This window comes from Haliotis rubra, unplaced genomic scaffold (assembly GCF_003918875.1).
Source record: "Haliotis rubra isolate DU_JTF1 unplaced genomic scaffold, ASM391887v1 Scf824, whole genome shotgun sequence".
In the NCBI taxonomy this organism is placed as follows: domain Eukaryota; kingdom Metazoa; phylum Mollusca; class Gastropoda; order Lepetellida; family Haliotidae; genus Haliotis; species Haliotis rubra.
In genome coordinates this window covers 174,572-199,963 of record NW_025767551.1, presented here as the reverse complement: position 1 = coordinate 199,963, position 25,392 = coordinate 174,572, and the positions used below count along the sequence as shown (strand labels likewise).

The following is a 25,392-nucleotide window of genomic DNA, read 5'->3' as shown; positions in this document are numbered from 1 at the left end:
GTGAACCCCCTTATTGTAACAAAGATTGACAATTGTCAGCTGAATCCACGATCTGACGATGGACATCTTACAAAAGAGAGCACTAGCATTAGGTTTTATGGCAAATATTTAAAGGTCACATGCAACCAAAAAATCAAACATAATTAAAACACAATTATCACTTATTCATGACATATACATGGCTGATTATAAAAAAAACATATAAACAAAATTATAAGCGTACAATCGCAAATCAAAAGTGCAATATTTTGTACTTGGGTTTACTTCCCTCGAAACGAAGCACCCGGGATACCGAACCCAGTCAGAGCGGGTGCACTCAAGTGTAACGAAGACTTATCATTGGCTGATTCATTTGCCGATGCTCATTGTGTGTGTGTGTGTGCATAGAGATGTTGGGTTTTGTAAATACATGCTCATTTTTATGTATAACATTTTGCAATCAACAGACATCATAACATGTCATGTATACAAGTATCACACCTGCCTGTCTGTGTAATTACATAATGTGACAGAGACCGAACTCGGGGGCACGAGCCATAAATCAATGCGTTTTGTTTATGGTGTATAGCCTGATAGGTGTTAAGTTCAAATTGCATGTGGTCAGTGATCGAAGTTGTGTATTGCATATTGTCATTAGCAGACAGGCAGGCAGACACATAGGTGTCAATAAAACAGACACTGAGTTTTGTCTGTGACAGAGACATATCTATATCGGTAACCGGACAAAATCGAACTGAGAAAGTGACTCGGTAAGAAGAACGTATGGTGAAATAGACAAATTAAATTATATAAACATAACATATAAAAAGCTCGCGCCTGTGAAATATCAACAAAACATTAGAAAAATAGCTCACATCAAAGCCTTCACCGAGTATTCACCGCAGCGAAAGTTTTCCGTCTTGAAATGTCGAACGACTCACTGTTTGACACATAGCTGAGTAGATCTAGATCCTAACAAGGTTCTTTTATGTAACGAGTAGATTATTTACTATTTGTTTTGATTAGACTACTCCTGCTCACGACCTTATAATCCGGACATCCCGTTTCCAAGCTGCGCGAACCTATTCACTGCGCATATGCTATGAGCGCAGCCCAGCGCAGCGCAGCACAGCTGTTGAAACCACTTTTCACCCCAAGCTGGGGTGAATTTAGTGATTCGTTGGAACTCCGATTTCGCGGGTTTTTCATCGCGTTATTTTTCAACTGTATAAGTTGAATTTGCATTTTGGATGATTTGTATCTGTAAGTCCATACTGAATGGTATCAGAATCTGCAAAGTTGTGTTTTACGTTGCATGTGACCTTTAATTTTATATGCTATCTCTTTGTTATAACGGGGCTGTGCTGGTCTGATAACGTAAATTGAGTATGTGCCTATTTTGAGCGTGTCAGACTGCTCTTCGTGTCAAATGACGGAATTACACTTGTATTTCTTGCTTTCCTTTGTTCTAGGATGTGATTTTCTGAATGCATTACTTCCGGGATGATATTTAAGGAAAAAGGGGCGATATTAAACAATTCAGACACTTCTTTATCTGCAAAGATTCTTTTAATGGAAGTATCACACATTGTAACACATGTTACTTTCAGATTACACTTTCTCGGTAAAGTATAGATTCTAGTACTGATTGGGTTGAGTCCAATCCAGGATTCGAACCCAGACTCTCAGAACGAGGGACCTAATCACCAGCACACCAGTTGCAAGTCAGCGATTTAATCTGAGATATGACATCTGTGTTACATGAGTTTGGTCAGAGATATGCAATTATGTTAGCTGACTACAAACCAATAACTGAACCGAAGCAGATAAGTATGTTAATTTATAACGTGCGTCAAATGTTATCATTTCTTAACACGAGGGGTGGTGGGGTAGTCTAGTGGTTAAAGCATTCGCTTGTCACGCCGAAGACCCGGATTCGATTCCCCACATGGGAACAGTGTGTGAAGCCCATTCCCGAGTCAATCAATGTTTAATAATAAATAGACTGTTTTTAAGGGGTACTGGTACAAACCAGTTTCAAATTTTAACATTTGTGTGGCTTACTACAAACGACTGAACCGAAGCATATGGTGATCATTTATGACGGTCAGCTGCCAGAGAGAGAGAGACCACCCGTGCATACTTGATCGTAGTGAAAGTACAGATGCCAGCCCTAAAAAGACTGGGCTGTTATTACTTACCTGCAATCTCCTGCATTCGCCACGTATAATGTATTAAGTAGAAACATGGCCACAAGAGCTGTGCAGCCACCGCGAATGACGTACGTAGTTCTCTCCCTTGCCATCTGTTCATCCTGCAAGGTCAAGGACACGGTCAACCACACTCAATGACGTTACAAGCAGACATGCCATGGTGAAAGATATTCTGTTCTGATTTGTAATCAAATACTGGTTACTTTTTCTCACTTTAACCAACATTTCTAATTATCACGGTACAACAAAGAGTATTCAATTGTTCCGTGATGACCGATGCTCATGATGTTGATCACTGGATTGTCTGATCACTGGATTGCCTGGTAACAAATCCCCGCCATATAGCTGGAACATTGCTGACTGCGGTGTTATAAAACAAATAAACAAACAAACAAAGTTTGAATGGTGTGGATTGGACGTATTGGAAACTTACGAAAATATATTTCCATAACAATAATATTTTAGTTCCTACAAGAAAACCTATACTGAACAAACTATATAAACCAATTAAAAATGTTTTTGTTTAGATTTGTGCAACACGCTGACGTTCGGGTCTCACCAGGGAGCAGAACGCTGCCTCCAGAGCGCCGATGATGAGGCGGTCAGCAGTGATGGCTGGGTGCAATGGTGTCACTATCTCACTCTCTCCAAGTTCCAGAATATTTTCTTTTACCTCAGTCAGCTTCTCCTGTGAAACAGAATTAAATTATCATGGTTATCGTAACTCGCATCTCTCTCACAACAATAAAGTAAAAAGAACAACAACAACAACAACAAATAATTTAATTCGGTCCCCCATCAGTTTGAAGACCTGCCATTTTTAAGCACGACAGAAGTAGGTATCCTAAGATACACTAGTTGTGTTTGTTTGTTGTTTAATGACGGCAAAGAATCGAGTCAATCCAGTCAATCAGAGGCTCGATCTACAAATTTGAGGAACGATGACATGTGTCAAACAGCCTGATCACCCGATCCCGTTAGCCGATTCTTATGACTAGATTGGTTGCTGGAGACCAATTCTAACTCGGACTATTTACGAGTCATCTACGCAGATCTACGTAGGCATTCTACTATCGACACAGTATATGTACATAAACAAAATTTGATAATATGCGAATTTGCTATAAATTCTTAAACGTCCCCACAACTCAGCTCATATCATATTTAAAATATAAACTCGACCCTGTACATCACGTTTTCTTACAAAATTTTAGTGAAACCGGTTTCATTCTGTCAATCATTTCATTCTCGATTAACCAATAAACCAAACTATACTCTCCCAAAAAAAGAAACGCATATAGGAATTTCAACTGTATTTTTACGGGTTTTTAAAAAATCTTGTAGGCTTTATGAGTCAATGAAATATAGCGAAATTGCACACTGGGAATGCAGACTTAACCGTCTTTGGCACCAACTCGAGGAAAGTCAGTTTGAGTGTCGCATGGAGACGTGTGGTGGCGCTGAAGTCAATACCTCGTGTGACCACCGTGGGCATCCAGAACTGAACGGCATCGCCTCGGCATCGAACGAATATGTCTCAGAATCTTGTGTTGCCCAATCGGAGCCCACTCTGCCTGTAGTGCCTGTGCAAGTTGCTGAAGTGTCTGGGGCTGAGGGTTACGGCGTCGCACCCGTCTGTCCAGGGCATCCCACAGATGTTCGATCGGGTTTAAGTCCTGTGATCTTGAGGGCCAGGGGAGCACATTGATGTTGTTCTGGAGGAAGTCTCTAGTGTGACGTGCTGTGTGGGGCCTGGCATTGTCCTGTTGAAACAACTCCCTCTGGCGATCAATGATTGGAAAGAGGTGTGGGCGTAGGATTTCGTCACAGTACCGTTGTGCTGTCAGGTTGCCCTGGATCATCACCAAATCACTTCTCCTACGGCAGGTGATCTCCCCCCATATTATAACACTGTCCCGGCCGAATCTGTCCACCTTGGGAACGCAAGCGTCGGCGAAACGTTCACGTCGACGTCTGTACACCCGCATTCTTCCATCGCGTCGTTCCAGTAGAAATCGTGATTCATCACTGAACCAGATTCTACGCCAATTCGGTAGGTTCCAGGCCTGAACGTTGGTGCACCATTGAACTCGATGTCGATGATGTTGTTGTCGAAGCACAGGGCCAAAATAAGGTCTTCTGGCACGTAAACCAGCCTCTCTCAACCTGTTCCTGACGGTCTGTGCAGAAAGCCTCCTCAATCCGGGTATTTGTCGAGCGGTACTGGTCGCCGTAGCTGTTCGATCACGCAGGTGATGTACCCGGATGTAGCGATCCTGCGCCGCAGTGGTCGCTCGAGGTCGCCCACTACGAGGGGCATCTGCTACCGAATTCTGCCGGCGATATCTCTCCCGTGAAATGGTGCTTTGGTGAACATTCATGCGTCGGGCAACTGCACGTTGAGACTGGCCAGCTTCAAGCAAACCAATGGCGATATGACGGTTGGCTTCACTTAGACGTGGCATTTTGCGTTCGTCAACAATATTCCAAATACAGTGAATAATCGACAGACAGCGATCAACCTTTTATACCCATCATTGAGACTATCTGATCCCAAACTTTCACGTGCATTGCATTTGAATTGTGTATTCTGTGACACTACACGCCGAAATTGAAAATCATGCTGTTAAATACGGGTATTTTACGGATGGTGCGTTTTATTGTGATGTTTCAAAACATAGACACCATAGGACTCATAAACAGAGCAAAATCTTTTGTAAAATGAATCACGTTTTAATTCATTGCTACATGAAATTGCTATTTTCATGATGCGTTTCTTTTTTGGGAGAGTATATTATTTTCCCTTGATCCTTTTCCATCCGATTCAAACGACACCACTTTTCACGGCCAGCCAATCAAATTACACATATGAGCGAGAGAAGTTTTATGATTGGCTACCGATCAGATACAGTTAACTGGTGACGTCATTTCCCAAACAAACTTGGTAGTATATAGATAAACGGTACTTATCGAAATAGACACGAGATAAAATGCAATAGATAAAAATAATGCTTCCCTTTTTGTTTCGTATTGTTTTTCCTTTTGTAGACAGGCTAAGGATGGAGTGGTATGTCTGGTTATATTCATTTACCTTTTGAAATATAGGGCAGTATGAAAGGACTGACTGACTGAGTTTGGTTTTACGCCGCTTTTAGCAATATTCGGCGGGGGACACCAGAAATGGGCTTCACACATTGTACCCATGTGGGGATTCGAACCCGGGTCTTCGGCGTGACGAGCCAACGCTTTAACCACTAGGCTACCCCACCGCCCCCAGTATGAAAGAAAATGAAATAAGAGAAATGTTTGATTTTCTCTTTCAGGACTATACACCTTGTTCTGTATACCCAGATTTTCGCCTTTTAAAGTACCGTGACAGAAATCAATTAAATATAGACCCGTGAAGATCCGGGTTTGAATTGATCTTCAGCATCCCATGATTGGCGTAAAAGGCGACTAAGGGGATCGGGTGGTCAGGCTCGCTGACTTGGTTGACACATGTCATCGTATCCCAATTGCGTAGACTGACTGACTGACTGAGTTTGGTTTTACGCCGCTTTTAGCAATATTCCAGCAACATCACGGCGGGGGACACCAGAAATGGGCTTCACACATTGTGCCCATGTGGGGATTCGAACCCGGGTCTTCGGCGTGACGAGCCAACGCTTTAACCATTAGCCTACCCCACCGCCCCCCAATTGTGTAGATCGATGACAGGCAAGTAACCAACCAACCAAACAACAATTAAATATAATCACAGGTAATTTTGCTTAGAAATTGACCTGATTGGTTTGGAGGTATGTCTTTTCAAACATCGATTTCTTTCATTCATTTTATTATCTTGGTGGCATTTGTTGACTATGGGTCTAAATAAACATTGGAATTTAAAATAATTGTATGTTAAGCACCACCTTGGGTGATATTTCTGAGAAATAAATGAGTTGAGTGGAGGCGACTATATCTCACCTGTAGGTGTGTCTCCAGTAGATGCGACGCCATGAGTGCTGCCCCGGTTCCAGCATGGCCGTCAAATATCCCCATGTAGGTGACCTTCACCTGGGTATACTGGAGAGAAGAAGGTGAGGTGAGGTGAAATTGGGTTTAACGTCGTGCTTGAGGATATTTCGCTCATATGACGACGTGCATGCGTGTGTATGTGTATGTGCGGCTGCTTGTACTAGCCCAGACTTAAGCTGGTTTTATAGTGCTAGCCCACTGAGATGCCATGCCGCAGTGAAGCATGAATACCCCACTCAGACACATTATACTGACTCCGAGCCGACCAGTCCTTGTTGTACCCATTAATGCCGAGCGCCAGGCAGGGACCAACAAGTACCATATTTTAACGTCTTTTGGCATGACGCGGTCGGGGATCGAACCCGCGACCTTCCGCTCTCCTGGCGGACGCTCTAGCCACTACACCACGGAGGCGGTCCTGTTCGTAAAAAGGGCTTAGGCCCACGTACAATACAAAATAAACAAGTGTAATTATAAGATAGTGGCAATTGACAATCAAATTCATATGTATGAAGAACGCAATGACAATGCTTCCTTAATGTAATTAGAACAATTTGTTGCTGTTGAAAAATTGGTACATGATAATGTGTTCAAAAAGTGTTGATCATCCATGTAATATGGTAATGCTTTAAAATACTTACAGGGCAAGTCATGATAAACTTTACATTCAAATAGGAAATGACATTCATTTATTAATATCAAGTCATCTCATTCAGCTGTATAAATAGTATTCAATCAGCTTTCTATTCCTTTCATTTTTAATCTTCACGTTTGTCACGTTTGATCATTTTAATAAAGGTAGAATAGGTCAGCACATAAACTATACTTCCTGATCACTAGATCGTATCATGTTGTTTTAACGTGTAGGCAGACTGGGACTGTAGGCAGAATGGGAAGACACCGATCACCCGCGTGCAAGTTTTACTCTGACGCTGTGTGTTTATTTATTCATTACTCGTTGTAATCAGCTGCTTATCACTTGTCATTACTTGATTGTAATCTCTCCTGTTTGATAACGGTGTAAACATCTACGTCGAAACGTAGTTACAAGAAGACCCGAGAAGAACCGGGTTAGAATTGATATTCAGCAACCCATGCTTGTCGTAAGGGGCGACTGACGGGATCGGGTGGTCAGGCTCGCTAACTTGGCTGACACATGTCATTGTATCCCAATTGTGTAGATCGATGCTCATGATATTGATCACATGATTGTCTGGTCCAGACTCGATTATTTACAGACCACCGCCATATAGCTGGAATATTGCTGAGTGCGGCGATAAACAACATATCAACCAACAGTCTATCGATTGGTAATCGTCTTGAACATATTTGCAATCAACATGTTATCGACATGTGTAACATGGCGTATCTGGCAACAACTGGACCTATACATTAATGCGCTGTGTTTACATATCTACACACTATGTTGTACACAGACACGTTATCGACATATGCCCGGCACAGGCTGGTACAGAGATGGTCCCGAGATACAGAGACGGACCTCGTGACGGACCGAGCTTATCGTTAAAAGGAAATAACGGGATCAGGCGTGGTTTCAATTACGTGGGGAAGTGGGGTAGCAGAGTGGTTAAAGCGTTCGCTCGTCGCGCCGAAGACCCGGGTTCGATTCCCCACATGGGTACATTGTGTGAAGCCCATTTCTGTTGTCGCCCGCCGTGATGTTGCGGGATATTTCTAATTGCGGCGTAAAATTAAACTCACTCATTCTCAATTTGCGGAAGTCGATGCTCATGTCAAGCACTAGATTCTCTGGTCCAGATTTGATCATGTGGAGATAGCGTGCGGAGGTAAGCAACAAACAAACACATGACTCATCCTGCCCCGTGCAGCCCGCCCATCCAGACGTCGGGTGAAATATTGTGGCAGTTGGCAGAAAATATTAACACACCACGTGACAAACATATCGTTCTCGTGGCATGCAGTTCAACACAACTATAGTCTGTTTGCAGTGAAAACGTACCGATGAATTTCACTTTAAACAAGAACGTAAATCGTATAAAGTCAAATTAAATTGCGAATCCTCATAATTTTACCTTGCTAACTGAACATTTAAATATCAGAATTTTATTAAACTTAGGATAAAAGTTGTTTAACAAACGATCTTAGTTTCATATCGTTATTATTAGTTTGTATTACAAGGGTGTGTGCACATTAAATGAAACACCGAGAACAAGTAGGGTTGGTCTAAGTTAACGCTCATCACGTACCACACGTGCATTTGTTTCAGTGTTCCAACTACTGTACTTACCCCTTGTAATACAAACCAATAATAGCGATTTGAATCTATGATCGTTTGTTAAACAACTTTTATCCTAAGTTGAATAAAATTCTGAGATTCAAATGTTCAATTGGCAAGGTAAAATTATCAGGATTCGCAATCTTAATTTCATTTCACTTTATTTGATTTACTTTCTTGTTTAAAGTGAAATTCATCGGTATATTTTCACTGTAAACAGACTATATGTAGACTGGACCCAGTCCCTTTTCCAAAGATATCGAAATATGCAGCTGAGTAGAACTATATAATATTGTTACAATAATATATTCTATCCGACTATCTTGCATTCTTGCAGCAATATTCAATCTTATAAATTCAGTTTAAACGGCGCTTTAAAGTTATTTTGTTTATTGTTTAGCGCCGCACTCAGAGTCTGGACTAGACAATCCAGTGATCAACAGCATGAGCATCGATCTACGCAATTGGGTTACGATGACACGTGTCAACCAAGTCAGTGAGCCTGACCACCCGATCCCGTTAGTCGCCTCTTAAGACAAGCATGGGTTGCTGAAGATCAATTTTAACCCGGATCTTCACGGGTCATCTTGTAGCGACGTTTCGACGTAGATTTTTTATCAAGCTGTAAAGACTACAATCAAGTAATAACAAGTGATAAGATGCAGGTTACAGCATGTAATGGATATAAATGGCATGTGTATGTAGGGTGCTAGTCTTTGCTTCTGTATTCCATTCGTTTTGTGTGTTTTTTCGAGAACGTGAGGACGTATGTGAGTAAGGTTGGGCCAGTTTTTGCAATACTGAAACAAGATTCAGGCAGGTAATATCAGACACCATGTGTGGAATCAAACTCGTGAAATACGAACGATAAAGGCCCGATGTGGGACACAGCAGGGGTTTTTGTAAATCACCCTCTCCGACTTGGGGCTGTAATACACTTCTTTTTCAGAAGATTTATCTCATAAAATGTCCTTTTAGTAAACATCCCACTGTGGGTGAGTGAGTTTATCTTTTTACATTATTAATATTCCAGCTATATGGCCGCGGTCTGTAAATAATAGAGTCTGGACCAGACAATCCAGTCATCAACAGCATGAGCATCGATCTGCGCAATTGGGAACCGATGACATGTGTCAACCAAGCCAGTGAGCCTGACCACCCGATCCCGTTAGTCGCCTCTTACGACAAGCATGGGTTACTGAAGGTTCATTCTAACCCGGACCTTCACGGGTCCATCCCATTGTGAAAGACAAACAAGTGTCTTGTCGAGATGTTTGTTTGTTTGTTTGCCTGTTGTTTAACGCCGCAAACAATAATATTCCAGCTATATGACGGCGGTCTGCAAATAATCGAGTCTGGACCAGATAACCCAGTGATCAACAACATGAGCATCGATCTACGCAATTGAGATACGATGACATGTGTCAACCAAGTCAGCGAGCCTGACTTGATCCCGTCAGTCGCCTCTTAAGATAAGCATGGATTGCTGAAGACCAATTCTAACCCGGATCTTCACGGGTTTAGAGCATAAAACGTGAAAGGGAAACCCGTAGTGAAGCACGTCGTATTCTGAAGCCATTGAGCTCGGGTCCTGTGCTGACAAACCAATAAATATATTCAGGACAAATATTGGGTTCGAACCTACGGTCACAGGATCATGGCTCACCGAAGACACGCAACTCTGCTAAGCGGATTTTAACGCCTTTGACGTCTGCGCTCAAAATGTCTCATGATATTTTAGATAAAGTATCTCTTAAAAATTAATATCACTTTCTTTAATTATTTCGTTTCTGGTGAGATTAGTGGAAACTTTACATGTCTACCGGCAAGTCTACACATCGCCATGACACCGAGACGAGACACGTGAGGGGGCGCGTCATCCAACTGACGACACCGGGGTCGACGCGCCCCGTCTACCTCACACACCTCGACTCAGACGACGACAGCCTACACCCGCAGTCGGGGCATTCATGCTCTGATTACCGACATAACTACGGTTATCTGTAAGCTCCACATGTGTCGTTATCGCCATTGCCAAGATCGTTCACAAGCTCCGTGAATGGTGTTTCTCGGGGATAAATTTGACAACCCACATCTCGAACTTCAGGACCATTTGCTGCGTTACTCTCAAGGTTGAACATTTCTCAGGAATTTATATTTGTATTTTTAAAATATTTTTTATAGCTTTTAAGAGTACTTGTGAATCATCGAGTAAGCTATTTTCGTATTCGTAAAGTTAGGTAACATTTTGAGAAACTTGTTTCTGGCAAACAGGTTGTACGTTTTTAAAAAAGGGAAAAATACGCGTTGTCTGGAATTTATATTAGGATTTTTATCGTTGTGTCCATGATCCCGTTGAAAGAGGTCAGGGTCCAGAATAAAGGGTCTCTAGTTAACTCAGCGTGGCAGCTGTTGCCGCCACGTCATGGCGTCGGGCCACGTTGTGAGACGGGCCATATTGTATGACCATATTTGGAACTTGTGTCAGTTATTCAGGTCGTCGGATGGAACTATCCCTATAATGCCCATATATAGACATATTCTTGTCGGTAGATATGTTTCAATGACTGAATGGACGTAGGGTGAAATTTGCTGACTCGGATATAAGACGGACCAACTAGTACTAAGTTACTTCCATGGGTGTGCCACCCGCGCTCTTTTAGCTTTACACGATTTTGTATGTCGTATGGAGGCCATTTTGTTTTTCAACGCAATCCGCCATATTCATATTATATGAATACCCACAACACTGGATACTGTACGAATACCCACAACACAAGATACCGTATGAATACCCACAACACAAGATACTGTATGAATGCCCACAACACAAGAAACCGTATGGATACCCACAACACAAGATACCGTATGAATACCCACAACACAAGATACCGTATGGATACCCACAACACAAGAATACCCACAACACAAGAAACCGTACCGTATGAATACCCACAACACAAGATACCGTATGAAACAAGATACCGTATGAATACACAAGATACCGTATGAATACCCACAACACAAGATACCGAATACCCACAACACAAGATACCGTATGAATACCCACAACACAAGATACCGTATGAATACCCACAACACAAGATACCGAATACCAACAAACACAAGATACCGTATGGATACCCACAACACAAGCAACCGTATGGATACCCACAACACAAGATACCGTATGAATACCCACAACACAAGATACCGTGTATACCCACAACACAAGATACCGTATGAATACCCACAACACAAGATACCGTATGAATACCCACAACACAAGATACCGTATGAATACCCACAACTCAGGATACGGTATGAATACCCACAACACAAGATACCGTATGGATACCCACAGCAGAGGATGACAAACAATTTGAGAGGACGTAATATCAAGACACATCACTTTGATCTCAATACATCTCAATCGGTAATACTATGAATACCCACAACTCAATGGCTTCCTGTATGGATACACAGCAGAGGATGACAAACAATTTGAGGACTATCAAGACACATCACTTTATTCAATTGGTAATACTATCGGCTTCCTGTACCATATATTTTGCTCGTACCATATTCTGTCATTCACCTGATGAAGGGACAAGAAGTAGCCCAGAAACGTCGTGTTGTAAACATTAAAGAAGTTGTAAATCCATAACATACGTTGTTATGTTAGCTTCCAACTTCTAAATGCCCATCAAGCATCTGAGAGGAGTTTATACCTATACATTTTCTTCACCAGCAAGGATACCAAGCCTGGCAATGCACTCACCCCCAAAATGTTTTATAGCGAGGGCAAGATGAAGACGCTTCTGTCTGTTACTCCCTTTCAATGTGCACAGTGTGCTGTTAAATGCATAAATCTGAAGTGTATTCACGTAACAGCAATGGCGCCTCGGGGCTCTTACAAAAAGGGGACATGCATGACGAGACAAGTAAATAACTCGGAGACAATTTTCAAATGTGGGAACACAGCTGTAACATTCCCTGGGCCCACATTGTCATGGTCTTATCAAGACTGAAAACATATCTTCCTATACTTCGTACACACGCTATGTGGTTTCTCATTTTGGAACCCCGCATGTCTCGAATGACGGCTAACTCGACAGTACCAGGATTTCGAGATACGGAGGTGTGCATCCTTCACTTGCCCGTGAACATAATGTTGCAGCATCATCTTGAAATTCATAGCGTATGCAGGTGGTAAATATTTTACCATCGACAAACAGTGACACCTCGTTAACTCGAAGTCCAAAAGTCCAGTACCAGACCCCCCCTCACCCCCACCTCTGAAAATTCCTGGATACGCCAATGGTGTGTGTGTGTGTTAGTGTTGGGAATTGGTTAAAATCTCATAATTGATGATTGGTTCATTACTACCGATCAATCATCGAAAATAATTGGTTGGCGTCATTTATGAAATTTGTTAATGCACATAGAAATAAGGAAAACAACATGTAGTTCTTTTGGGTTTTTTTGGCAAATTTTCATATCTTTAAAGGATGACTAGCATGTTAGGAACATAAATTTCCTGGAATCAATAAGATAAATTCAATCATGACTTGAAACGAGCTTGTAGTGCTAACGAAATATAACAGACAAAACCAACCATGTGAAAAATATCGTTAATGAAAACAAGTGTTTCAGAATTGCTTGTGTTCGATTATGAGAAATTATGATCGGTTGCTTGGTCGTTTAGTCACTACGACCAATCTTCGATTGTTTCAAGTAATCGGACCACCACTAGTGTGCGTGCGTGCGTGCGTGCGTGCGTGCGTGCGTGCGTGTGTCTGGATGGGTGGTGGCACGATTTAGCAGATTTCCATGGTTCACTTCCGTCCCTGAACAACGATAATAAGATTCCTAACATCACGCAAATGTGTGAGTCTGAGAAATACCACTCAACGTCTGATTTGGTTATTGCGCTAACTCACTTACGTACTCCAATCTGAAGAAAACATCGTACGTAAGCGTTGACTTTGATATAGGACCCGTGAAGATCCGGGTTAGGATTGGTCTTCAGTAACCCATGCTTGTCGTAGGAGGCGACAAACGAGATCGGGTGGTCAGGCTCGCTGACTTGGTTGACACGTGTCATCGTAACCCAATTGCGTAGATCGATGCTCATGCTGTTGATCACTGGATTGTCTGGTCCACACTCGATTGTTCACAGACCGCCGCAATATACCTGGAATATTGCTGAGTACGGTGTTAAACAAAAAAATACCTAGCCATTAACGCGAATGGTTGTAAAATTAAATAATGTTTTGTCGGCGACAGCCACATGTGATGTTGTGTGAAATGAATTCACTGGATTGTCTGGTCCAGACTCGATTATATACAGACCGCGTCATATAGCTGGATAATTGATGAGTGCGGCGTTAAACAACAAACAAAACGAAATCAAAACTGTTATGACTGGTTTTGTGTGTAACAACCTCAGCTAACTTGGGGACCGTTGCACAATCAGAATTCGCAATTCGCAACTGCGATGTTGTTTTGCGAAACGTCGCAGTCCTTATCTAATTCAGGATGCATTCACGCAAAAATCAGGTCAAAGTAGTCCACGTCACAAGGTTTCCTATCTGAAGGAGCCAGAAAACAAATACTGCGCAGTGCCGCTCGGTGCTGACGTCGCCATTTGTGACCAACTCGTGTTATTCCGGAGCATGCCGTCGTCTTGTGGGTTACGGAAAGGGGCGAGTGGTGACGAATGCCGAGGTTGCGGCTCGAGTTGGCAAACTTCGCCCCGTAAGCGAATCGCCCAATCACTTATTCAGTGCATTGACCTGCAAGTTACAACTTTTTCATTTACATCATTTTTCAGTTTGTAATATTCTGAACGGTCTCTACATCAGTTACCAAATGCACCTGATTATGTCAACTTTACACTACCATAGTATTGTGTTAAAAGCTTTTGTTAAATTTTTATTTGAATTCATATGATTTCAAAACAATATTTATTTATCAATATCTTTTATTTGGTTGGTTTCTCAAGGGTTCTTATTTATAAAAATTCTTTCCTTGTTTCAGTCTGTTTCCTTGACGATAGAACTATTCTACTACTGCTGACTATGACTTGTTACAGGTATTGATAAATAAATTAAATTATTACCCCTTCAGCAGAAACTACAGGAAATTATACCTCTTCAGCAGAAACTATAGGAAATTATACAAACGTCCTTAATTTCCGGGCCTCTTCAATGGGAGAATGAGTAAAGTGAGTGAGTGAGTTAAGTAATATTCTAGCAATATCACGGCGTTTAACATTGAGAAATGTCCTCTACACATTGCAACCATGTGGGGAATCGAACCCGGCTCTTCAGCGTGACGAGCGAACGCTTACAAGGAATCTCGCCCCATGTGCGTGCATGTCGCGAACGTAGACGTGACGGCTAGGATATAGGCAGCGATGTCAGGATCGAACTCGGGTATTCACGGGATGAGCGAACACTTTAACCACGATGCTCGCAGATGCCTCCACAGACAGCGTGACTTGGGAAGTATGTACATATCATAGGATAAGGCCTCGTTCACTTCACACCGTAACACTGCACACAAGGACACTTCGTACAACGACACTACAGAAACTGACACTGCGTATATCGCCGACACTGCATACACTCAATACAGAACAGACACTGCCGATACATTAACACTCCAGCTAAACAGACAGGAGTGAGTGAGTATGGCTTTACGCCGCATTTAGCAATATTCCAGTATTATCAAGGCGGGGGACACCAGAAACGGGCTTCACACATTGCAGCCATGTGGGAAATCGAACCCGGTCTTCGGCGCCACGAGCGAACGCTTTAACCACTAGGTTACCCCACCGCCCCTAAACAGACAGGAGGAAACAGCGTGTTTGGCTTAACGAGTCATTGGATAGTGTTCCTGTTATATAGGCGATGTGGGGTAGCCTAGAGGTTAAAGCGTTCGCTCGTGGCGCCGAAGACCCGGGTTCGATTCCCTACATGGGTACAATGTGTGAAGACCATTTCTGGTGTCCCTCGCCGTGATATTGCTGGAATATTGCTAAAGCGGCGTAAAACCCAACTCACTCACTCACACCAGTTATATAATCATCTCACTGTGCGAGAAGAAACTGAGGTGATGCTGGACCACTCTGATGAAACCCAACCAGTGAAGGCGACAAACGGGATCGAGTGGTCAGGCTTGGTTGACTCATGTCATCGTATCCCAGTTGCAAAATCGATGCTCATGCTGTTGATCACTGGATTGTCTGTTCCAGACTCGTTTATTTACAGTCCACCGTCATATAGCTGGAATATTGATGAGTGTGGCGTAAAACTTAACTCCCTCACTCACTCATTGGTGAAACCTACGATCACGAGCATGATGCTGACAAATCTCGAAAAATACTCGGACCGAACCGAGATTCGAACTTACAGTCATGGGTGTTTGGCACGCCCTGGAGGTGCAACGGCGAAATGCAGCGATATAGACGTCAAGGCCAATCGTGCCCCTTCAGTAACACATGTGTCGTGTGTTTAGACCAAATGCCCCCAAACTTCATATCCAGCTCCACTCATACCGGCACAAAACCGTCATTGAAATTAATGCGAAATAGATGAGTGACCCTTGCTTTCAGGGTGTCAATGGGACGATAAAATTCATAATGACGCACTTACGATAAACAGCAAGTGACTTAATAACACACTTCGAAAACGTGTAGCTTTAATGGCTGAACCTCGAGACAATATCTATTATGTGAAACCACAAATAAATATGCGAAACAAAATTGTTTACATATGAAAATGAACACTGCGCCGTTTGATCAAGAACATTTAAGTATTTAAAAACGAATAATGGCACCTGTTATTACACCTGTGTATTTAAAAGTTTCGGCGAACTAACATTCTTTGTTCTAATAAACAAACTTCAAAAGAGCCCAACATATTTAAGAATACTCTTGCAAACTTGAAAAGCAAGTACAATTCTATATCCGTTTACGGTTATAAAAGCGACGTTGCACGTGGCTCTTTGATGTTGATGTAAATAAGTACAAATGTGGTGCAATTACAGAAACAGAAATAATTTATATTACATACAAGGAAGGAAACAAACAAATAAAGAAACAAACAAACAATAACGTTTACTGTATACAGACACAAGGAAATGGGAATCGTGACTAGATTTGCATACTTGACTAACGACGTATTTCTCACTATTTTACTCATATAACCATTGCAATCTTTACGGATATATACTCTTCGAAAAATGAAACTTGACGTTGACTTTCAAAGTATAATAACAAAACTGTTAGACAAGCAATAGAAGATCAGACAGTATAGGAAGGGGATAACTAGACATGCTCAAAGCAGTATCTCTGGTAAACCGTAGTGGTTAAAGCGTTCGCTCGTCACGCCGAAGATCCGGGTTCGATTCCCCACATGGGTACAACGTGTGAAGCCCATTTCTGGTGTCACCCGCCGTGATGTTGCTGGAATATTGCTAAAAGCGGCGTAAAACTAAACTCACTCAGTCTGGTAAAAAGCCTGAAACAGTGCACAGGCATGTGAGGGGTGGGCAAAGTGTCAGTATCAGTTATGCATATCAGGACCCTGATGTCAGCTTTACAGCGGTGACGCATGGAAGCTATCAAACGTTGCACAATACGTTGTGAAATGTTCTGTCACGTATCCTGCAGTGCCGCAAGAAGTTGCGGAAATGTCTGGGGTGATGGATTTTTCCAGCGCACGCGTTGATCCAGTGCATCCCATGGATGTACAACTGGGAACAATTCCGGCGAACGGTAATCCTGGCAAACACGTGCAACATCTGTGGCCTTATTCTCGAAACGTTCGTAGCCCTAAGAATTCTTAACTTTGATCGTAGCCAATGTATTAAGGATGGGCTTAAGAAGTTTGTAGGGCTACGAATGTTTCGAGAATAGAGCCAGGTCTGACGTCACGCTGGAACAGAATGACGCACATGACGCACATGACGCGAAATGACGCACATGAACGTCAACGATGGACTGTTCCAGCATGAACATGCAGAAGATGAGGTGAGGTGACATGGGGTTTAACATCGCACTTACGAATATTTCGCTCATATGACGACGTGCATGCGTGTGTATGTGTGGCTGCTTGTACTAGCCTAGACTTAAGCTGGTTTTATAGTGCTAGCTCACTGAGATACCATGCCGCAGTGAAGCATGAATTCCCAACTCAGACACATTATACTGACTCCGAGCCGACCAGTCCTTCTTGTACCCATTAATGCCGAGCGCCAGGCAGGGACAAACAAGTACCATATTTTAACGTCTTTTCGTATGACGCGGTCGGGGATCGAACCCGCGACCTTCCGCTCTCCGGGCGGACGCTCTAACCACTACACCACGGAGGCGGTCGAACATGCAGGAGAGCCGCCGTACCACTATGATGGTCAATGCCCACATCATTACACTGTCACCACCAAAACGATCGACTTGCTGCTGGCAGTCTGGAGACTATAGACTCATGTGCGTCCATCAGCGGGAGATGTAATCGTATCGTAATTGCGTAGATTGGTGCTCATGGTGTTGATCACTGGATAGTCTGGTCCAGACTCGATTATTTGCAGACCGCCGTTACATAGCCGGATTATTGCTGAATGCGGCGTAAACCAACAAAACAACCAACCAACGATCAGCGGGAGAAAACGAAACTCATTAAACTTCTAGCCCCCTCAGCCGATTATACGAACTGTCTGGTCGGAAACACTGCAGTAGTCCGGAGATTTGTGTTGCTGTGGTTGTGGTCTTGAGGTTCGAGTTCGGAGATGACACCCAGACATATCGGTCAAGAGCGACACTGGTTGCGTTGGGGCGACCCGACCGTTGCCTGTCATGAACACTTTGAGTCGTGTGTACCGTGCCCATAAAGCAGGGATGGTCTGTCTGGACAAGCCAAAGTACCTTGCTACCAGTGTGCGAAATAGCCACTGGCCCGCAAGCCCGTGGCTAGTAAAAATCCAGTCAGGCCAGTAAATCTCCACAATCACTGGCCCGACTGGCTAGTGAATTTTCATGGGATCATATTTTAAAAACATCACTCCATCCGACTTGTTAAGTTATAATACACTTTTAAATCATGCAAGATTATGGTCTGATAAATGATGGTATTTTAAGTTTTTGTAAATCATTTGCCACATGGAAGGGGTTTTCGCTGTAATGACTGTACGACTTTAATGCGACCCCGGAAGTGCTCACATGATCCTGAAACCATGTCATACTGACCAAGGGAAATGTTTGGCTTACACTGTGAAACTGACGGAAGATCATGTGGACCATATGTCTTGATGAGTTTTCAGACAGTAGTTGACAAATCGACTTCTAAATCAAGACATGGGGTAGAAAATATAATAGCGTCTCTAATATGTACCGCGTGACGAAACATATATAGGCTGTTTAACGCTGAACTCAGCAATATTCCAGCTTTACAAAGGTGGTGTGTAAATAATTGAGTCTGGACCAGACAATCCAGTGATTTAGCATCGATCTACACAATGGATTTCCAGCAACCCATGCTTGTCGTAAAAGGCAACTTAACGGATCGGTGGTCGGGATCGCTGATTTCGTGACAGATGTCATTGTATCCCAATTGCGTAGATCGATGCTCATGATGTTGATCTCTGGATTGTCTGGTCCAGACTCGATTATTTACAGACGCCGCCATAAAGCTGGAATATTGCTGAGCTAGGCGTTCAACAACCAGCCAACCAGTACATCGCTATACCGCTAATAACAGGTATGGTCCACAATCGTTAAATACCTGTACAGCGTGTCATAATCTCTAACCTCGCAATCAACACCAGGTAATCTAGGAGCTAGTTCTTATATTTCCCTACCTGCGAGTTTGGGGATTTAGGCCTATTGTTGTTTGTTACGGAACCGTTTGAAGTGTGGTGCCCGCACGATAAGTAGAACTGACTTGCAGCCGCCTGGTCCTCGTTATACCGCGACTTGCCGCCATTCACGCACCTGCAAGGGAAAATGTTAAGTGACATTTCACATTGAATGGGTGAGTTATCTTTTATTTCTGTATCACGGCGAGTTAGGATGATGTTGCAGGAAAGATTCAAGCAATGGAGGTCTCAGACGTTTACAACTTTCTTTGTTTGTTGTTTACGCCGCACTCAGCAATATTCCAGCTATATGGCAGGGGTCTGTAAATACTCAAGTCTGGACCATACAATCCAGTGATCAACAACATGAGCATCAATCCACGAAACTGAGATACGATGACATACATCAAACAAGTCATTAGATAACTTCTTTGAGAGGCATTTTAGAAGTTGTATAGATGAAAGGAAAACCAAGTTCTATGGATAGTCAACTTCTTTAATGAGTGCGACGTTTCGCGACGTTATGCAAGCGATAACGGTGTTAGTACCTAAACCGAAACGATTTGCACTCATTGCAATAAAGAAAATGACTATCCATAGAACTTGCTATTCAAGTCATATCCATATGCTGTTCAACTGGATTATCTTTTCCTTCTTTGTTCTTTGACTGACTGACTGACTGACTGACTGAGATTTGGTTTCATATTCCAGCAACATCACGGCGGTTCATCACTGGATTATCTATTTTTCTCTTTGTTCTTCAGCGTGACACCGCTTTAACCACTATTGTTCTTTGACACCGCTCGGCATTGTTCCATCGATTTCCATCCATCCATCCATCCATCCATCTATCTACAATATGAGCATCGATTTACGCAATCGGGATACGATGCCATGCGTCAACGAGGTCAGCGAGTCTGACCGTTTAGTCACCTTTACGACAAGCATAGGTTCTTTCAGATCAGTTGTGTACATCGATGCTCATGATGTCAGTCACTGGATTGTCTGGTCCAAACCCGATTAATTACAGACCTCCGCCATATAGCTGGAATATCGCTGTATGCGGCGTTAAACATCAAACAAACAAATATAAAGGGACGGGGAAGCGTTCAAAGAAATTACACTTAAATGGGACGTGCATATGTGGCTTCGTGTATTGGTCCAGAATATTTAACGATTTTATAGCGCAAGAGATAGAATGCCTCAGTTTTTAAACGGATACCCCGCTTAGACACTCTATACTGAATCGGACTTTATACTGAGTCCATGTTTTATCCCTTAACGCCGACCGCCAGGCGGGGCAACAACAAATACCATCTTTTAATGCCTCTTGGTTCTGTCGTCATAGAAATGTGACATTTCATTCACATGATCCTTAATTATTATACTCACTGTGATTATAATTAATATATGTGATTATATAATTAATTTTACATTTCTTGGGGTTACATATTTTGAAAGGTATTGTCATGGGTTATGAGTCGCCAGAACAGACTAGATGCACGCCTTCGTCAGCAACATTCCAGATGCATTTCACCATGGCCTGTTACCGAGATTCATTGGCAAAACCAGTGTTTGATACCATGAGCAACTATCGTCGTTGTCCAGTGAATGAATGTTGTGTAACGCCGCACTTAAAGCTATTCTAGCTACATCACCTACACTACATAAACAAGTGGTGAAAGCACGAGCAAAGAGGAAGCGATGTGAGAAAACATGGCTGACTTTTGTGACCACCAGCAGTTCACTCCTGGTACGTCATCACTGAAGATCCGGGTTAGAACTGATCTTCAGTAACCCATGCTTGTCGTAAGAGGTGACTAACGGGATCGGGTGGTCAGGCTCGCTGACTTGGTTGACACATGCCATCGCATTCCAATTGCGTTGATCGATGCTCATGCTGTTGATCACTGGATCTTCTGGTCCAGACTCGATTATTTACTGACCGCGCCCTATAGCTGGAATATTGCTGAGTGCGCCTTTAAACATTAAACAAACAAACAAACAAAACTGACGAACTATCAGGTCGAATAATGTCACAATCCACCCTCAGAATCTTAAACAAACATCGTTCGTTACTTTTAAAACGTTATTTGGATTAACATACGTTTGTGGTGAACTTTAGTTAAATGCTACTGAAATAGACACAGAGTAAACTACGGTTATAACGAACCCCACTAAATCGTTATAGACATAGAGTAAACTACGGGTATAACGAACCCCAAAGGACCACTAATTCGTTATAGACATAGAGTAAACTACGGTTATAAAGAACCCCAAAGGACCACTAATTCGTTATAGACATAGAGTAAACTACGGTTATAACGAACCCCACTTATTCGTTATACGGATAGCCTAGTGGTTAAAGCGTTCGCTCGTCACGCTGAAGACCCGGGTTCGATTCCCCAGATAGGTATAATGTGAGAAGTCCATTTCTGGTGCCCAGCCGCCGTGATATTGCTGTAATATTGCTAAAAGTGGCGTAAAACTAAACTCACTCACTCGCTCATTATCATGTAGATTACTCATTCATTTGACAGCGTGGGAAAAACATAAATGTATTGGAATCACACGCGATATTTTGTGCTAAACTTGAAGTGTATTTTTATCGATGAATTGTCTCCGTACAGGATACAACAGGGTGGAGCCGTGTACCGGGTGGCTCATCCTGGGTATTGTGATTCAGCTCTAGTGGGCATATATTCAATTATACCCTGAAAAGAATACTGGCTCTTATCACTTCACTCAGCCAGGCGTGAGATGCAGTGAGTTGTTATCACCAAGACGAATCTCGAGAGTGATGATTAGCGAGACTTCAACATCAGTTCTCTTGTACTGAACATACACGGATCTTACAGTGTATATCATATATCACCATCATATCATCTGTTATACCATGGAAACATTCGATCTAGTTTTGTTTAGGAAATGACGTCACCATCTTATCGTGATATCTTACGATAAAAAAAACTAAACTCACCGGGGAAAGAAACGTCACCTCGCTTTTTAACATGTCACAAAACAACGAACTCAAATTTTGGAAATTTAACAATCATATTTGGAAAATTAATGGATTTACAACTTTCTGAATGATGTAAGTGTGAACTACAGATATGAATAATCACCTGTGAAAGATAGATTTTGGTGACGTTTCTTTCGCCCGTGAGTTTAAAAAGAAACTGAAAGAACTTTTGGCTGAATACATAACTTGTATTCTGGGTATTTTGGGCGGTGTGTGTGTGCGTGTGCGTGTGCGTGCGTGCGTGCGTGCGTGCATGCGTGCGTGCGTGCGTGCACTAAAAGAAAATTACTGAAAAGTACATCCCGGTAGCTGCTTACGACACATTGTTGAACGTATTTTTGTTGTTGTTGTTGTTTTAAACATTAAATCATACAGCGAGTTCTAATAGTACAACAAACAACTGCATTATTTGTTAAAATCAACTTAATTTGTAAGCTGTCGTCTATCTTGTACAATATTAACAGTTGTCTGACCTGTCTCTCAATAAACTATTATTATGACTCTTATTTTCAATACCCGCAACGCAATACAATATTGATTTATCCTTAACTGCACAACTGTTACCAACTTGTTCGTTTCATACTTTACCGTGAAACATTAGAAACGCTGCAAAACACGGAAGTAGTGTTCAACACTGGTGGTGGAAGGGCTGAAACAACCACGCCCCTTTCCTGACCATGTCTCACAGCTGTACATAATAAAACTAGTAGCAGAACACCGTGTCAACTCTCCCAATACTTACTCAGCATATCCACTGCTCCAGGGTAGGGCTGTCAAGTCGAGGGGGGTGAGGATCGCCCTGACAGAGTGATCCGATCCCAGGGAATCATCAATGTTTAAAAACCTTGGCCTTGAATACACAAACTTATCCGGCAGATTAGCCGTATCCAACTTGTCATAATCCGGTTTAACAATGGTACTGCCTTTACGGCTTTTAAACGTCGTCCTGAGTCGCGACAACATCGTCGACGTTGTGTCTTCTACGTGAGCATCGTAGGAAACTGACAGCTGTGTTTACAGGGAAGCTAACACCGAGAGGCCTACGTCATGAGAGTTTCGCCACCACTTCACTGTACCGATTGCGGACGAAGCATGACGAGCTTGTGTGGGGCGTCCCAGAGGAGAAATCCGCAGCAAAGCATTGACTGTGGCTGAGATATCCTGTGACCCGTGCCACGACAGTGATAGGTGCGTTCTACATAGATATGTACACAGTTCACCTGCCCCGTCTCACGCGCCCACGAGCCCATATATTATTATACAGCTGATTATATAATATCAAATGCACAGCAGTGAAACTTGAAACGTCACATGCTCGCTGGCCGAGTAAGCGAGCTTGCTGTTACGTGTAATTTTACTGAGTCAGTGAATTACATGTATATTAAATGACCAATGCGTTTTTATCGATCTGCAACGATAACTAAGGGCTGTAGTAGTCGGTGTTGTTATTGTGGTGTATGTGTAACTATGTCAAGCGGTATAATTACCAAGCCTGTTTCGGCATATATTGAATGTCTGATTGACCGCGCTGTGACTGAAACACCTCGTTATAAAGCGAAATATGTGACCACTGGGTCCAGACACGTGTAGGTTTCAAGAAGCGTGGATTAACGTACAGTCCCAATGTGGGTTGTTTCCCTTGGTTTTGACAGGATTCGAGTTCAAGCGAGGATCAGCATCCTCCAACTGCCTCAGTGAGCTTTCAATCCATATGTTTGTTGTATAACTCCACACTCAGCAAATTTTCAGCTCTAAGGCGGCGGTCTGTAAATAATGGAGTCTGGACCAGACAATCCAGTGATTGACATCATGAACATCGATCTACGTTAGTCGCCTCACATGGCGTTAATTGTGCTTATCATGTGCTTTTCAAAACTGGTAGTTGGGGTAGCCTCGTGGTTAAAGCGTTCGCTCGTCACGCCGAAGATCCGGGTTCGATTCCCCACATGGGTACAATGTATGAAGCCCATTTGTGGTGTCCCCCGCCGTGATGTTGCTGGAATATTGCTAAAAGCATCGTAAACTAAACACACTCACTCACCCGTTGCACCTAGGTTCGGGTTCGATGCCCACGTGTGACTGACTGACTGACTGAGTTTAGTTTTACGCCGCTTTTAGCAATATTCCAGTAATATCACGGCGGGGGACACCAGAAATGGGCTTAACACATTGTGCCCATGTGGGGAATCGAACCCGGGTCTTCGGCGTGACGAACCAACGCTTTAACCACTAGGCTACCCGACCGCCCCGCCCACGTGTGAAGCAATCACGTCGTCGGGGTACGATGTCACTATGTATTATAATCAGTTGTACATGGGCTTTTAGGTAGCCCAGCCACCAGTATAGTAGATTAGTAAATTTGTACGCCGCTTTTGGCAATATTCCAGCAATATCAGGGCGGGGACACCAGAAATGGGCTTCACACATTGTACCCATATGGGGAATCGAACTCTGGACAACGGCGTGACTCGACGAGCTATAACGCTTAAACCACTAGGCTATCTCACCTCCAGAGAGCGTCCCTTCGAAAAAACTGTTAAACATACAGTCTGTTTGATTTCATTTGAGACCGATAAATTGCTCACTAACACAAAATGTAATAAATGCAACAAAACCAAATTGATCCGACAAGGTTACATCAACATGTGACGATGTACTATATCTACACGACTGTCTGTCTGCTGATGGCGGGGCACATCGCCCTCCCCGGATGTAAACTCGTGATGGAGCACATGCCTTCTTAAAAACGTTTAGTCACAATACACGCTATATATAGTTATTAACAAATAATATAGTTCATAAAAATGCGGATGTTGAAGGCGCATTTAACACGTAAAGTGTCTGAAAAGGGGACATGCACTCGATCACATGCACACACAAAGAAGATACTGAATCGACAAACCCGTGTTTGTCCATGTGAGATGCAGCGGATGTCGTTAATACGTCCGCTCATCCGTTCATCGTATGTGTCAGTTTTGCTGTATGTCGGGGCTGCTGAGTGTGCGTAGCCTAGTGGTTAAAGCGTTCGCTCGCCATGCCAAATG

At 42.8% G+C, this 25,392-nt stretch overlaps 1 protein-coding gene across 2 annotated transcripts in view; it reads right to left on the bottom strand.

Moving 5' to 3' along the window:
* The window catches only part of LOC124262152 (protein phosphatase 1J-like), a 31,215-nt gene extending 7,622 nt beyond the window's left edge, over positions 1 to 23,593 (bottom strand). Inside the window, exons 1-5 of one of the 2 annotated variants that reach the window (XM_046696612.1) lie at positions 23,091 to 23,593; positions 19,330 to 19,462; positions 6,159 to 6,257; positions 2,752 to 2,880; positions 2,181 to 2,293 (exon numbers count right to left, since the gene is read on the bottom strand). In XM_046696612.1, coding sequence (XP_046552568.1) covers positions 2,181 to 2,293; positions 2,752 to 2,880; positions 6,159 to 6,257; positions 19,330 to 19,462; positions 23,091 to 23,311 — 695 coding nt within the window. In that variant the 5' untranslated portion in view covers positions 23,312 to 23,593. Of the gene's footprint in view, positions 1 to 2,180; positions 2,294 to 2,751; positions 2,881 to 6,158; positions 6,258 to 15,885; positions 15,978 to 19,329; positions 19,463 to 23,090 lie in introns of those variants that run through there. The other variant, XM_046696613.1, reaches the window with a different exon arrangement.
* Between the last annotated feature and the right edge of the window lie 1,799 nt (positions 23,594 to 25,392).